At 39.5% G+C, this 16,896-nt stretch overlaps 1 protein-coding gene across 1 annotated transcript; it reads right to left on the bottom strand.

Moving 5' to 3' along the window:
* Window positions 1-4,483: 4,483 nt before the first annotated feature.
* On the bottom strand, window positions 4,484-16,339 carry ZNF474 (zinc finger protein 474). The gene is made up of 4 exons (XM_010001209.1): window positions 15,730-16,339; window positions 8,934-8,956; window positions 8,037-8,217; window positions 4,484-4,635 (listed from the first exon to the last, which is right to left on the bottom strand). The coding sequence occupies exons 1-4, from the start codon at window positions 16,337-16,339 to the stop codon at window positions 4,484-4,486; spliced, it is 966 nt and encodes a 321-aa protein (XP_009999511.1).
* Window positions 16,340-16,896: the final 557 nt, after the last annotated feature.

Genomic DNA, 16,896 nt, shown 5'->3' with positions numbered 1-16,896 from the left:
GATAGGGGGAAAAAAAAAAAATACAGAAAGAGTGGGTAGACACTGGAATAGGCTGCCCAGGAAGGTGGCTGAGTCACCATCCGTGGATATGCTTAAGGGTCATTTAGATGTGGTGTTGGGGATCTGATTTAGGGGAGAACTTTGTAGTGAAGGGATGATGGTTGGACTCAGTGATCCCAAGGCTTTTTTCCAACCTGAATAGTTCTATGAATCTACAGTTCTATGATGTGGGACTTCATACAGCTTTTATAACTAAAGGACTGTGACATTTTCCACTTGCTAAACTATACTACTTTAGATTTAATATTTGGCTGCTACTCTGGGTTTTTTTAATTAATGTCCAGTATTTGAAGTCTGCAGTTCAACTTACGTAGTCTATGGTCTTCAGGATTGATTTTCTAAAATGTCTGTTTTTTTAAATTGGAAGTTGTAGGTTCAGCTGGCTAAACTAAAACGTCATTTAGAGATTTTTTTTTTATTATCTGAAAGTGGATGCTCATTTGTTTATTGTGATTGAACTTTGCTTGTCAATCCATGTTCTATCTCTCTGTATGTTTTGTCAAGGAATAGCTTTAGCTACTACCAGTACATTCGTGATAAAGTAGATGGAATACTGTTGTTTTTGAAGTACAAGAAAACATTTTTCAGCTCTTCAGATGTATTGTGCCAGTAGGAAACATGGGATTGAGCTGGAAATCACAGTGAGCCAACACTGGACGAGATAAGGTTAAGTGACAAATCACTAAAGTATGGAAACAAAGGAAACAAAGTAGCTCAATTTCTCATTTCCTTTTCCTGTTCTGCAAAAAATTCATAATGATAAATGCCAAGCAATAATGAAAAATGCTCATATGATCTCAATTTAACTCTGTCAACAGCAAACCACAGAATCATAGAGTCACAGAATCACAGAACTATTCAGGTTGGAAAAAAGCCTTGGGATCACTGAGTCCAACCATCATCTCTACACTACACCAGTGAGCACAGGGGGACAATCACCTCTCTACTTCTGCTGCCCCCACTATTTCTAAGACAAGCCAGGATGCCATTGGCTTTCTTGGCCACCTGGGCACACTGCTGGTTCATATTCAGCCACTTGTCATTTAGAACCCCCAGGTCTTTTTCTGCCAGACACTTTCCAGCCACACTTCCCCCAGCCATGAAGTGCCATGAAGGAACTATCATTGTTTCTCTCGGGGAACAGATCTTGCCACCGAACTCACCAACGTCATTGGCACTAACAGCAGGGCTCGTGAGCTCAGCAGAAAAGCTTGTGCAAGAGTGACCTGGAGATGTGACAGTGATGACTTGTCAGCATTTGAAATGGGATTATATGAACTGTCATGTGACAGTGTTTTTTATGGTTCCACAAAGTTCGAAAATCATTGTACCCAGGATGTTGAGGGAACAGCTTGTTGCAGCCTCTGTGATCTTCCTGAAGGCTGTTGCCTCCTGCTGAGTTCCTGCATGCTCTTTTCTCACCATCACTCCTCATAGCCCAGTATTGACTTGCCTCTTAGAGTGTTAATGTTCACTGTTTCACACATACTACACTAAGTTCGGGATCAAAAGCAATCACCTGTGAGCAAGGAGGCAGGTCTTATTTTGCTGAATCCTCAGCTGACTCCTTCAGAGGCTGATGTGGAAACCATACTTGAGTTATATAGCTTCAGGAGCTTCTTTATTTTGTGGAAACACACAACAGGGCACTAGAAGTAAGGTTAATATGAGTCTTGCAGTATATGATGCTTGCCAACAGCTCCTAGGAGCCATTCTAGCAATCACAAATCAGTGCCCCTGTTCTTTACTCAGGCCACATGTCTCTTTCCAACCAAAAGAATGAGGGATGATGCTAGTCCAGCTCCAGCAGTGACTCTCCTTACATTGGAGACATTAACAAGGACAGATCTGCAGGGTTTACACAGCTTTGTACTGTAGAAGAGAAACTGAACCTTTGACTTCTGAAGATATCTATTTTCAGACAATACAATTCTCATTCTGACAATGAAAGGGCTGCTGACATGCCATTGATTGTTTTGGAAATTATTTTAATCAAAGAATGCTCGTATCTCTCCCATCCTGAATTAACAGCCTGCCAGGGATGGAGTCAGGGGCACTCATCTAATAACAGAACAATGATTGTACTTATTTCACTTACGCCACTGTGAAGGACCAGGTATTTCCTCACACGAACGTGAAATGCCCTTCAGGTCAGCAGCCATAACTGACTTAAAGAAGGCTGCTCCACGTGGCACTGAACCCTCTCCTGGCTGCGTCAGGGGCACTCATCTAATAACAGAACAATGATTGTACTTATTTCACTTACGCCACTGTGAAGGACCAGGTATTTCCTCACACGAACGTGAAATGCCCTTCAGGTCAGCAGCCATAACTGACTTAAAGAAGGCTGCTCCACGTGGCACTGAACCCTCTCCTGGCTGCCTTCCCTGAGGCCCCGAGGGGGCAGCTGCTGCGGGAGAGGAGCTGTGGCCGGAAGAACGGCTGCAAGGGCGGGACAAGGTCCCTTCTGATTGGCTGAAAAGCCTGGAAATACGAAACCGGCCAATCGGGAGCAAAGGAAACATATAAAGAGACATCGCGGCGACAGCCACAGATCACACAGCTTGATAGCTTGGAAAAGAAAAGTTGCTCATACCCATGTTTCATTTTACTGTGTATGAAAACATCCACTTCATCTGATTTGTAAGTGTGGTAGTAAGTGTAAATGCTCTGAGAAAAATTACATTGGTCACACCATACATAACAGCCAGCTCTTGGTCTTAAACCTGAAGGTGAAAACATACATGAAGTACAGCTTCTTTCATGGTATCAGGAAGCCTGCACTGCTGGTTAACATCTTGTATTGGATTTTGTCATACCTTTTGAATAACCTCACTGACTACTTTTAAAATCACTTCAAAGTAAGAAAATAAAGAGTGCTTTCTGCAGTATCTTGTTAAAGGGACAATTTTTTTGGCACTCATGCCAAGTAGCATAAAAGCATTTTTCAAAATAGCACATTCAAACATTTCCCCCACCCCTTTCTTTTATAATACCTACCCTTCTCACGTGTACTGGCACCCTGTTACGGTCATATTTGGCACAGAGGGTAGGGTGGTACTTTATTTGAGCCATCTGATACACCTTGCTTTTTTGGGCTTGTTATAAAAATATGCTTTCTTTTACCAAGTTCATTTTAAAGATGTGCTTCTCTGCCTTCTAATTTTAATTTTTTATTGCATGATTGGCTTATTGACCTGAGGATAATCACATACTCAGTATCATTACTTAGTAAGAAATGCTCCAAGCAGAGGAAACTTTTGGGGTGTTTTCTAAAATCAGCCAGTCCCACAAGGAAGTGCTTCATGGATTTAAGACTTAAATGTGAGATAATTAATATTCTTGTGTTAAAGATGGACAAGAATACACAAGCAGCCCACAAACCAACAAACCCAAAGAACCTACTTGGTTTTTATGATTAGTTAAGCTGGAGGTCCTTGCACTGAGTAGACAAGCCTTCTATAAAAAGAAAAAAAATTCAAGTAATTAGTTTTCCTGATCAACATCACCTTAGCCTTTCTTCTGCTGAGATTCAATGAGTTATTCCTCATTGAAACTCTTATTTCCTGAAAGTTGTCTGGTGCTTCAGTTTCTGGAACAGTAGGCAAGTATACTCACCAAGTAAGGGACATACAGACAAATGTCCTTGTGTGCCAAGAGAGCTCCTGACATTATACCAACTCTCCCAGTCTCACAGATCTGCTGAAAAGTAAGACCACAAGATGGATCCCTGGGGGATATTCTTTTGCAGATCTCTGCAGTGAATGACCTCTAACAGCTATGGATCATTTATTTCTGTCCTTTGCTGAATAAGAAACAAACAAACAAACAAAAAACTTCTATGCCATGTAAAATAGGAAATGTATGCAGAAGGCACAACATCTTTCAAGCATCCAGATAGCTAAATTTGAAAGGTTGTGAAAGAAGTGGGGCTAAAGAACATGTTGTAGATGAAGACACTGCCTTCATTCCCAGAGTTGAAGACAGCACAGCAATACAGAAAAGAAACTGGGAAGATTCTTGTGTTCTCCTATACGCAACTAAGCACAGGACCAGGAGAAGGAAGATGATATTCAATATGCTCAAGTATTCATATGCTATCCCTCTCAAACTGTGGTTTCAAGGTGACGCTACCTGCCTGATAGAAAAGAGGAGGCATTTTTGCTACTGTTGGGCTAAAAAATCAACACATTAGACATGACATTACAGTAGCAACTGCTGATTTTACTCCAGGGGCTTTTGGATCACGTGATCTGATGACACAGTGCAGTTTTCATGCCCTTGGTTCTCCAGCTGGATTTCATTTCTCTCACAGTGTGGCTGAAAGGTATAGGTGCATGTGTGTATTCATGCACACACATACACACAGGGGTAGGTGCGTGTGAGCACGCATGCATAGGTGTGCTTGTGTGTTACATCCACTTCACTTTGCAGGTTTCGGTTTACAGGACCGCTGGTGGACAATCAGTCTGTCTGGAAGAAAAGTACGCCCACAAATATCACATGGAACTAGCTGGTTCTGGGCGCTGGTCCAGGCAGCCTCATTTAAAGCATCGAGATCATAGAAACCTTTGGCTGGAAAATTAAAAAGAAGAAAGTATCAGCTTTCATTCTGGAGACCCACATTCAACTCTTCATGGAAAATATTTTCAGGAAATACCTGTTGACTGAGCCTTTGGGTTTAACCAAACCATATTGCTTTTGCAAATGAAAAGAAAGAAAAGAAAGAAGCAAAAGAGTAAAAAACATACTGAAAAGACTCTGCTTTTTGTCCCAGGGGCTGAATTAAATTAACTTCAAACTGAATCATTTTGTATTGTATGAGAGTACAGAGAAAACATCATGCTGTGTTTTATGATATGCATTCTCAGCTAATTATTAACATCTTTGCATACACATTATTATCAGCAAATGTCACTTTCTGGCTTTACTTCAAGTTCTGTTTAATGAGCATGTGTTATCTGACCATGGCACTGGGTGGGAGCCTATCGTATTTGAGAATATGTTCTTTGTACTGCTCCAGACAGGAGGCCAAATTTCCTTCCTCTTGAAGTCTGTGCAAGTTTTGCCAATAAGTGGAGTAAAGCTTAGGTAAACCTAAAACCTCACAAATAACCCTTACAGTTTTCTTAAGCCACAACTTCCAGTGAGGTCATTGCACTGATGCATCTATTGTCATCTAAACACTAATCCAGCCTTACTCTCAATTATTTCCCAGTGTGGGAAGAGTGGCTGCTTTGCAAGCTCGGGAACAGTCTTCAAACGCTCACATCAAATGTATCTTCAATATTTTATTTAAATTTTGAAAAAGTCTTGTTTACTTTCATCTTGAAATGGACTTTTATATTGTGTTATTTCAATCCGATTTCCAAAGAGGCCAGGTAGGCTGCTTAATACCTGGATTTAGATGTCAAACTTTCATTTGAAGTGCACGCAGAAAAAAATCTACTTGGATTGATTTGAATATGTATCTGCTTCAGCCTTCTCAAAAGGTATGACAATACAGAAAAAGACTAAAAAAATCTGGGTTTGTCTTTGAACTGTTAGCAGCAGACCATTTTTAAAAGAAAAGGACTTGTGCATTTAAAAATATTCCATGGTTTCTGTCATTGGCACATGATAGAGTTCTTCATTAAAGGCCCACACAGTTTTAATATGATTCATATCCAATGGTTCCCATAACCACAATAAGCCTTAGATCTCTTAATATGCCTGTTCCTAATGTTCTTTTTGTTAGAAGAGCAACCAAGTCGTGTTTCTTTTCTTGGCTGAGACAAATATCCCCTTTGCTTGCAGGAAATGAATGTGTATTTTCTGTACTTTAGAAAGTTTATTGAATATAAAAAAAAAGCAAGAGAGATGACTTTCTCCTTGCAGGCATGTGTTAGGCATTCCACAAACAAAACACTGTGTAATCAGGGCAGTGGTTGTCTTCCTGTGACACTTGAGTTTTCAGAAAAAGATTTATGTAAGTTATAAAAAGTTTTATGTAAGCAGTTAATATTTCTGAGCTTTTCTTGAACATTCAACAACAGGGGTAACCCCTCCTCCCTAAGTTGAGAAACTGTGAGACATGCAGTACGTGTATGTGGTCTCAAGGTCAGTTATAGCATTTACCAGATGATTGAGAGTAAGTCTTATGGAAAAAGAACAACACTGAGATTATTTTCTCAAGGCCAGGAGCATGAGGCAACTGCAGGGGGAACAATTTTAGCTCTAGCTTCAGAACTGATCAGACTTGCATCAGCAGGCATTTAGGGACAGATGCTGGAAGCAGGTCAGTGTCCCCTGGGGAACTGTGGGCACACAACACCTCACAGGAGATGTGTGGCGCCTGATATGACTCACTGCATAAATGAGACAATTTTCTGATTCATATCTGGGAGCTTTCTGCTGGATTGTTCTCTCAAAGAGTGGTTGTCTTTCCTTCCACTCCCTCAAAATAAGAACAGTACATTTCAAAATAACCTGATTTGGTTTTTTGTATCCTTCTTTTTCAGATGGAATTCTCATTTTCTCCATCTTTTTTTAAACACAAGAAATGCAATTATTAAAAAAAACTTTGCAACAAAAAGAGCAAATAAAATGAAAATATATTTTGAACCTTCCTTTTACTGCTGATTTCACTCTACTTCCATCTGTTAACCAAATCCTGATTTGATATTATTTGATTATTATTTGAATAATTATTATTTTGAACAGCTAGTTAGTGTTCTCAGTGATTCTACTTTCTTTTGTGTGTGTCTTCTGGGGATGTACTTCTTTGCACTGCTGTAAACTGATCTAGTGTATGACTCTTTCACAGTGACCTGCAGAATTAGTCTGCTTTTCCAGACATTAGGGGAAGCTGCGGGAAATTGTGGGGAATATAAAAAAAAAGAGTGGGTGAATTTACTGCCTGTAAGTGGTCGAAACTCAGCCCAGAGCAGCTGGCAGAGCCAGGGAAACCATTCACCTGAAATGGTGAAATAGCTTCATATGGGGAAGTGCTGGGAGCAGCTTCCAGGCAAAGTTCAGATAAGATTTCCTTGTGATCCTACAGTGAGCACCCACTCCTGGGACACAAATGGGAGCCCAGCTCTTAGATGTTGTGGAGATCACTTGTTTCAATTGATTTGAAGAAGTGGTATCTAGGCATCCTAATAAAGTGAACTCACAGCACAAACACATAATTGGCAGAAAGAAAATGTTTATTTTATACTACACATTTTTTTTCTCCACTGTTTTTATATTATAATGTCTCACAAAGAAGGCTTCTAAGGCTTGTAAATAAAAAGCAACCAATAACATCTACTGAATATTCATTGCAGAAGATACTGCATTTTTATATATAAATAAATGTTAATAAAAACATGAAAACAGTACATGTTATAGGTAGGTTTAAAACCTTATTTTCTACCACTCACCAGGCACCTAGTATTGTAGTTCTTATTTTACCACAGAATTTCTATTTTTGAGACCACTCACTGTTTACCATTAAGTGCCAGTGTCAGGATTGTCTTTTATAGATGATGCTATAGGTCTAAAACCTGGTTGAGGTGTCTATCCCTATGTTGCCTGAAGGGTATTTTATTCTAATGACTGTATGTTTTCAAGTCCCTACCTTGGTTTTGGAGGCTTTTGCTCATTTAAAAAAGTTTTTCTACAGCATTGAAAGTAGTCAAAATGTAGTGATGTAGCTGTGAAGTAGCAGGCTGCTATTTTTTTTGGTGTTTTGATTCACAATATATTGACACATAAAGAGGACTGTCCCAGGAGACATGTCCCACAAGGCAACAACTACTCTTCTCATGGATACAGCACAAAAGGAGAATAGGATACTTAACAGAAAACTTAAAACAAACCATGATAGCTACTTTCTGTCCTGAGCAAGATGAAGAAAGGAGCACTTGCAAACCACTAAGATTCTGTTTACATTGTTTTTTTTCTTCCTCCCACATTCTCCATCCCATTTCCTCTTTTGGTCTGTAGTTTACCTTTTATGGGATTGACTTCAGGTTTTCTGGGCACTGGCCTTTTCAGGTGCTTGGGCAGCATGTCATTCTCTTGGTGCCATTTTTTAAGGCATTGTGGCTCATGGATACTAATAGATTTTGTTCCATACTCCCGGCCACATATGTAACAAATCACTGTTGGTGGCCGTCTTATCACTTGTGCCTGCAAATAACAATTGCAAAGAATAATAAACATTATTTTCAAGATTAATTTTGAGCCAGAAAAATTGTAAATTAAAAGAATCATGCAGATTGAGAAACTGATTCCTATCTGGGAAATTGGTCTAACTGTCTCATTTTGTCTGGATCCAGTACTCAAGATTGTAAGAGATATTGCCTCATTAACTGATCACCTAGAACAGGTAGGCTCTTTCTGCAGACAATAGGCTGAAAATTCATGTGTGTCTCCTAATTAACAGTTAGCAATGTAGCTCTTTTATTTTTTCACCATCAACGTCATGGAAATGCTGAGTCTTCACATGCAGAAACAACTCCTCTGCTTGATCAAGTTACTGCAATACAGTGTCCTAAATGTTGAAGCCCTTTTTTTCATCCACCAAACAGAAGTAACAAGGAAAGCAGCAACAAAAGCTTCCTCAGCAGATACCAGCTGAACTGCTGACATCTAGTGCAGTAGCAGAAAGACCCTCATCTTAAGGCAGAACACAGCTAATATACAGTGTCCAGCCTTAGCATCTCTCTCATGCTGGACAGTGTGGGCAGCTGTCTCAAGATTATGTAGTCCCTAACCTCACACTGTTGGCTTTGAAGGATTAACACTGATCCAAGATATTTCAGGATAGGGGACAAAAAAAGGAAGTATTCCTTGTTTTTCGCAAAGGCCTCAGTGTGAACTCCACCAGTGATGGCAGCAAGGGCAGGACTGGACTCCAAGCCAGTCACTATTTTTGAACTGCAGATCTACTTTTGTTCACAGAGAAAAACAGCTCAACAGAAGAAAAAAAATCCCTCAAGCCCAAACCCCACAAATACATATTCTAAGCATGAAAAATATATAATTACTGTGGCGTTGCAGATTAGGAATTCAACTGTGTCCTTAGGCACATCTTGGGCTAGGCGTGGTGTCAGTACCAGCCCTACTCCAGAAGTAGTGTAAAAATGTTCTGCAGACACAGCAATTTGAGGCACACTGATGGATCTTACAAATGCCAGCATTTTCTGCACTCCTGATTGCAGAATACCAGTAAGAGACAAGCTATCCCCTGCCCTCCTAAAGGTAGAGGGACTGCCATGCCAGACCAAACATGGGAAGACTTTCTTACTCAAGAAAGGGAGGTGGGAATTTATTTTTTTCCTCTGATGCTGTGTAAGACAAAGCATAACCTATTCCAGTATTTATGACTCTGTCAGCCCATCAGTGTATTCAAGAAATTCTAGGCAGCTCTTCTTGCATTTGTGCTACACTCTGAAAATGCCATTAGAGAACAATCTGCAGAAGCTTTCTTTCCTGTGTCACACATGTAAACTCAATTACACGAAGAAATACTACTTTACGAGGGATATTTTTGCTGGGAAACGTTGAACTTAATCAGGAAAATTCTCATAGTGAATTGAAATATAACTTATCCAAAGATAGCCCTTCCAAGGACATTTTCATCGTCTTAACTTTCAAATGGAATTTCCTTAGCCATCTTTGATAACAAGGTATTTTATAAATAACCTTCTCTTCCTATTCATAGCTGAATATAGCAACAGCTGTTTAAAGAATGCCCTCTAATTTTTCATTATCAACTTTCACCTACTTCCTTCACTTCTTGAGCTAGACTTCTGACTGATTTGGAGATAAGACTCTGGGTCAAGACACAGAGTCTTCTGAAGGCCTTGTGTGTTTCTTTGTAGGCTCTGGAGGGCTTTAGATAAGGACACTATACTACAAACTCCTGAAGTCAGGAGACTCATTTCAGCATGCATGCTTGTTATGGGTATGTCTATAGCATTTTAGAAATGCTATAGAATGCTATAGTGTTTAGAAAAAACAATAGGTGTAAAAACACTAAGAACATATTTTCCCCTTCAAGTTTTCATTAGCAAGGTTCCTGCCATGAAATAAAAGAGATAATTTGTTGGCTGAAAACTAGGGAAGAGGAATTTGATTCACATTCTGTTTGTAAGGACTCAACATACTACTAGAATGGAAAAAAAAGGGGTTCTAGTTCAAATGGAAACCACACTTACTTAGCCTGCACTGTCACAACCATTTCCATCACATAGGGCAGTATAATAAAAGCAAAGGGAGACTTAAAATAATGATATGAGACAGATGAAATGTCACTGAAAAAAAAAATACTCCCAATAAATTTAACATACATATAGTTGTTAAAATCAGATAGTTTTTTAATCTTAGTAATATTTCTCTACTGAATGGAGACAATCTTTTATCGTTGACTGCTTCATTCAAATCCACTACACTTGTTCTAAAGTAATTGTGATATCTTACTGTTGAACAGCAGCCAGAAACCTGCAAGGTAAAAGTTAGCAATCTCCATCCAGTCCAATCTGGATACATTTCTCCACTTGTGAGACGGTTGTTTAAGTAAAGAAAAAACCTAAAACCTAAAGTGTGAATGAGCAGTACAGTGGTCCCTCCAGGTACTGACAGAGCATCTGCAGGTGGGTTTTGTGTTATAACTGGGCAAAACCAGGCTTGCAGCTAAACAGAGGATTCTGTTTTCCGAAGTTAACAATCAGGATTGACTCATAACTAAATCCTGGTTGTAAAAAAAATGTTTAAGAAATATCTTCAAGTAGAAATGTCTCTGCTTTGTAACTTTCACAATTAAAAACTGTACAGAAACAATTGCAGAGATAGGAATTAATTTAAAGGAATCGGATCACTATAAGGGTGGAATTTTTTTTCCAGAAATGTAATGAGTTTCAACCGTCACCACACATCAGATTACACACACAAATTCCTCTTTGCAAATACACACATGTTAAAAAAATTGAAAAATAAAGCCTGAAGAAGAATAGCCTTATAATTGGTAGTAACACTCTTTTGTTGTTAAACTGTGGAATCTGAACTTTACGATAAGCTTTATTTGGAATTTCTACAGCTGATGATATTTATCTTTCATTTATAGTTCTTTTCAGAGTGTGCCTATCCCAAATGTAACATCTGGAGGCCTGCAGTTTGAAAATAAACTATTTTTGGAATCACCACAATTTTCCAACCCAAACTACTCACAGGCCAGTGGCTAGGCTGTCTGCTCAGTGCTTTGTTTTTCACTTTTAAAAAGAGTTCTAGGGCAGGTCTGTTCCTGAGGATATGTGTTGCTATAAAAATACCTACAAATACCTAATAGAGCAGTTAGGCTTTCCTCTCATGTCTCAGTATTTTCTTTCTTTTTTTTTTTTTTTTTTTTCTCTAAAACTGCTAAGTATGTCTGCATGACCATGAATGAAGTTATTTAGCTCAGAGGGCTATGCAACTATGTATTTTCAATAGACCTGACATTACTTGAGGTTAGCCCCAGACTGCTGTTATGGTGTTACATGAGGTCAAATCCTCCCATTCAGCACAAAGCTTTTAATTTCTTATTAAATACATTGAGTAAGACTGACTCCCAAACTCCTCTCCATAAATATTTATCATTCAGGACTGCACACACCTCTGCCTTTCTTATTTATTTATTTCTGTGGCCAGAGTTTTCGTCCTAAACTCGAATCACCCAAGGAACAGAGGCTCAGGAAATGACTGGTACAAACACTGAGCAACAGCATTGTACTGTAGGAAAGCAGCCCTTTCCCCACATTCCTCTCTGAAAAGTAAGAGGCATTCAGCATAAGGGATTGGGACAAGCACGGCTCTCGTGATCAATCAAAGGTGTGTTTAACAGCCTTTTGGAGTGCCTTCAGCCACTGTTCCGATGCAGCAGCAAACATCAGAACTGGTCATATGCCTCTATATGAAATTTCATTTAACAGCAAGGCACTTCTGCCCACTAGTGCAGGTATTTTAAGATTTTACTCCACTGAAAGCACTAGAATATCCCTTTTTACTCCTGATGTGCTACTATATTTTAAAAGAAATATATCAGTATAATGAATATGGAATTTGTATAAAAGCAGAAAAGCAGGAAGCTCAATCATTCTCCATGACAACATTCAGTATGTTTCATTCAAGCTATCCATTCACTGTCAATTCTGATCTGATTTTCTATACTTGCAAGTATATTTAACAGTATTCTCAAAAGAAGATGTAAAAAACTGTTGCAACTGAGGCAAACAAAGTTTATCACTGACTTCCTGCTTTAATTAGTTTTACACAGCATCTGGAGTAGTTTTCATTTTACTAAGTGACTAGATGACTTTATGCTAAAGCAAGATACAACATCAACATTTTGTTGTCACACAAGTTTTCAAGACTTATGCTGTGTTAATATGCTCTACAATACCGCAAAGGTAGAACACAGACCCTATTTTTAGATAATTAACTCGATAAGAAAACAGCAGATGGCAGCATCAGATGCTAGTGACACATCTGATAGGATTTTAGGACAGGCGTTCTCTGTTGCCAAAAAACTGTAACACATATACCCACAGCAAGTCATTAGTACTCACTTACATGTAGCAGACATTTTGGTCTATGAAAGAATGAAAAACACACTCTGCTCTAGGGCAAGTCTGAATTTCAGTAGTCCCAGACATCACTTCCATTGTCTGGGGTATCACAGCAGAATTCAAAACACACCAGAGCTGATGTGATCCTTGAGAGTGTCTCTAAGCATAGGCTGTTGTTTGCTTCACACAGCCAGACATTGTTAATTCAGATGTGTTCATGCATTCTCAGAGCGAAGGCAGTTGAGGAAGAGATAGCTTACAGAGGCTGTGAGTGTCCAGCTCTTAAGGCATGTAACACGGAACTGAGTACATTTTCGTCATTAATGATACTAGTCTAGTTGATTCCGTGCTTCATAGTTCCCACTGACTGGAAAAGGGGAAGCAAACCCCCCATTTTTGAAAAGAGGAAAAAAGGAAGACCCAGGGAACTACAGGCCAGTCAGTCTCACCTCTGTGCCTGGCAAGATCATGGAGAAGATCCTCCTGAAAGCTCAGCTAAGACACATGGAAAATGTGGAGGCAAGTGGTGAAAGCAAACATGGCTTCACTAAGGGCAAATTGTGCCTGACAAATTTGGTGGCCTTCTATGACAAGGCTACAGCATTAGTGGACAAGGGAAGAGCAAATGATGTCATCTACCTGGACTTGTGCAAAGTATTGGACATGACATCCTTGTCTCTGAATTGCAGAGAAATGGACTTGACAGATGGATCACGTGGTGGGTAAGGATTTGTCTGGATGGCTACACTCAAAGAATTGTGGTCAATGGCTCAAGCTCCAAGTTGAGATCAGTGACGAGTGACATTCTTGAAGGATTGGTGTTGTGACTGGTGCTGTTTAACATCTCTGCTGGTGACATGGAAAGTGGGATTGAGTGCAGCCTCAGCAAGTTTGCTGATAACACCAAGCTGTGTGGTACAGTCAACACGCTGGAGGGAATGAACGTCATCCAGAGGGACCTTGACAGGTTTGTGAGGTAGGCCAATGGAAACTGCATGAAGTTCAACAAGGCCAAGTGCAAGGTCCTGCACATGGCTCAGGACAATCCCATTAATAAATACAGGCTTGGCAGAGAATGAATTAAGAACAGCCCTAAGGAAAAGGACCTGGGGGTGTTGATTGATGAAAAGAACTTTCTGTTCAACAGGAGCTACTGTTCTTCCATGACCTTAGTTCTTTTTCAACATCCTTCAATGTGTGTGTGGACTCTTCTAACTCTCAACTGAAGGTGAGGACCCTCACACAGACAGTTTAAACCTACAGGAAATAGTCTTCCTTTGACAACCTCTTACAAGCAGTCTGCCAGTCCTGAACAGCGATCACAGGATATGTCTTCCACTCTTTCCTTTCTTACCTCTGCCTTTATTGCTTACCTCTGTACAAAAGGACAGATCTAAAAACAAGAAAATAAAGGACCTCTGAGAAGTAAAATCCATCATCCCTTCCTTAAAATCATTGTTAATAATAAAGTCCTCCAAAGTCAATTACAAACTGCAAACTGTAAAAGCCTTATTAGTTCTGCTGCAACTGATGAACTGTCACTGCTTGGAAGTAAATGAGGAAACCTGTTGTTCACACAGAAGGGAGAACAGATTTGAACACATTTAATCCTGGCTCTGCAGAGCTCACAGAAGGAAAAAGTGGTAATAATGTTGTTGCTCAACAAGTAAGCAGATGTGCTGAATCCACACGGGGACCAGATATGTTGTGCAAGAAGGCAACATTTTTACAGAGTTGCTCTCAAAGCCAAACCACACACTACACTTGGTTTTTTACGACATTGCAACTGTGGACATTCTGTCCCCACCCCCCTTATTTTTTAAACATGCAGAATTATGTGTAGAAGACAAAAATCTCTGCTTCATGCCCATGCCTTCCATTGAACAATCATCTGTAGAACAATTCCAGTTCTTCAGTAAATGGTACAATGTAGTGTAACACAACGAGAACATCTCCTTTCCTATATCTAGATGTACCTATGCAGCTCCTTGAACCGTTTGTGGGTTACTTGAAATTACCGATAAAAGACCTGGGGAGTGGACCTAAGTTGCAGCATCTATCAATCAGTGGCATCAAATAACATAATATAAAAATGCTTCACATTGTCTTTATTCTCATATTTGTAGAGCTAATGCTATTATCTCATTTTATTCAGCAATGAGAAAACTGAAATAGAGCATATTCTGACTTTTAAAACAGTTTTAGAAATGCTCTGCATAGCATTGCATTCCTTTGGTGACTGGGAAAGCTAAATCCCATTTTGAAAAGTAATGTAGGCAATCAGGAGTCCAACTCCTACTGAAAAAAAAAAAAACAAAAAAAACACCAAAAAAACCTTCTATTGTAGACACTGAACCTAAATTTAGACATCTATCTTTTTACAAAACTCCTGGCCAAAAGACAGCTTGTACAGAAACAAATGCAGAAAAAAATACACCATTTTCCAAAACTTTGTTTAGCTTTTGGATAATGTGAATCAGCTTCTTTTTTCTTGGATCTTGAATCAAATTCTGTGGAAATAAATGTGCAGTCTTATTTATTGTGTTGTTGTTATACTCTGAGTTGCTGCCTTTGAACATGCAGTCCTCAGTAAATTTGTGTTCCACACCAAGGGTAAGAGCAACAGTAAAAGCTGAAAATCACTGGAGTGTTTACAGGATAATGAAATATTTTCTTTCATGTTAACTAAATATAACCACCTAGTACTTACTAAAACATACAAAGTCAAAGATTGCCTAAGCTGCTCGGTAGAATCGCCTAGAGAAATATAGCACACAATGATCACTTTTAGGGACATAACTGTTATAGTTCAAGAGCATGAGAACCCAACTATCCCCTTTCAACAGGAAAATCTAAAGAAACAGGAGGAAGTAGTTATCCATTCATACTCAGCAGAGAAATGTTTGCAGGTAGCCAGAAGATCCTTCTGAAAATAAGTTATTTTAAATTTGATTGGAACTCAGTCTCCCCTGGAGTGCCTAGCATCAAAATGCATCCACACCCTTTCATACAGAGCATGCTGAACAATGTACCTTGTCTACTGTGGCTGGTGCAGCCCCCTTCTTTCCTTGATGGATCTTAGACGGATCAACACTTGCTGTGCCAGATCCAGAGCTTGGGAGTCTCGCACCACCGCTACCTCCTCTACAGCTCCTTTGGTGCACAATAAGACGGTCAGGAAGGAAGGTTCGTCCACAGTTTCCACAGGGCAGGAGTTGAGCTTGAGCACTCTGATAAGCTGCCTCATTTTCATCTGTAAGCTTGTGGGAACCAGCAGTATGGACCTCAGGTTTCCGGGGCTCTGGTCTTCTGAGGTGCCTTGGTAGCTGATTGTTTTCAGTATGCCACTTCTCTAGGCACTGGGGCTCATGTATAGAAATAGACTGTGACCCGAATTCTCTGCCACAGATATAGCATACCCTGAAACCAGGTCTTCTTGGAGGTATGACGGGCAGATTCAGTGGTGTCCCAGACATGTTTGAAGAATCTGACCGTTTTGATATTATTGCAGTGCCTGGTCGCCTTTTCTGGGGTCCAGCTTCTAGATGTACAACGTTAGGCAAAATTCTGCTAAGATCTGACACATTAGATGGTGAAACCTGCTCTGAAGGTAAGATGCTAGAGACACTAGCAGGGGTCTCTCCAGCAGTTGGCAGATTGTTACCAGTTTTGTTCACATTCGTTGTCTTGATCTTTGTTTCCATGAAAGGCACAATATTTCAAGAAACTTTTCTCTTTTAAGTATAAGGGTCTGTGAAACCCTGTTACTCAGCATGATGCTCCATCTTCTTAGTTCAGTTTAATTGGCTTGAAAATACAAGGGACTTTAAAGCTGGACAACTGCACTTAACGACCATTTCAATAGGGAAAGGTTTCTGTATGCTTTTGTTTTGCCTTTTGTTCCTGCAACAAATTCAATTAGTACATATTAATTAACACCATCTCTCTTGCTAAGGCTACCAACCAGTGATTTATCACCAAGATCCATGTACCTTACTACTTTGTTGAATTTTTAAATAGTAGACAAATAACATCAAACATAGCATATACCTAATGATAAGCTGAAAAATGTAAATTTGAAATTCCAGTCTCAAGGAGTGTGAAGTCATGAAGAACATGAAAGAAGATGGCTTTGCACAATTGGAAGCTACTGAAATACATGTGGGCTTGAGTATAATCAATATTCTTTATTTTCAGTTATTGACAGAGCTGATAATTCTGACATAGGCCTTAATTTCTAAACTACTTAATTTTAAGTTTA

The sequence above is a fragment of the Chaetura pelagica genome, unplaced genomic scaffold (genome assembly GCF_000747805.2).
Source record: "Chaetura pelagica isolate M959 unplaced genomic scaffold, ChaPel_1.0 scaffold537, whole genome shotgun sequence".
Taxonomy (NCBI): Eukaryota; Metazoa; Chordata; class Aves; order Apodiformes; family Apodidae; genus Chaetura; species Chaetura pelagica.
This window is presented reverse-complemented; position numbering and strand designations above follow the sequence as displayed.

Coding starts and splice junctions, on each gene's coding strand:
- ZNF474 (XM_010001209.1), bottom strand. CDS start 16,339: ATGGAAACAAAGATCAAGACAACGAATGTGAACAAAACTGGTAACAAT. Junction 8,957..15,729: donor CTCTGGATCTGGCACAGCAA/GTGTTGATCCGT, acceptor GTTCAAAAATAG/TGACTGGCTTGGAGTCCAGT. Junction 8,218..8,933: donor CTGGCTTGGAGTCCAGTCCT/GCCCTTGCTGCC, acceptor TGTTATTTGCAG/GCACAAGTGATAAGACGGCC.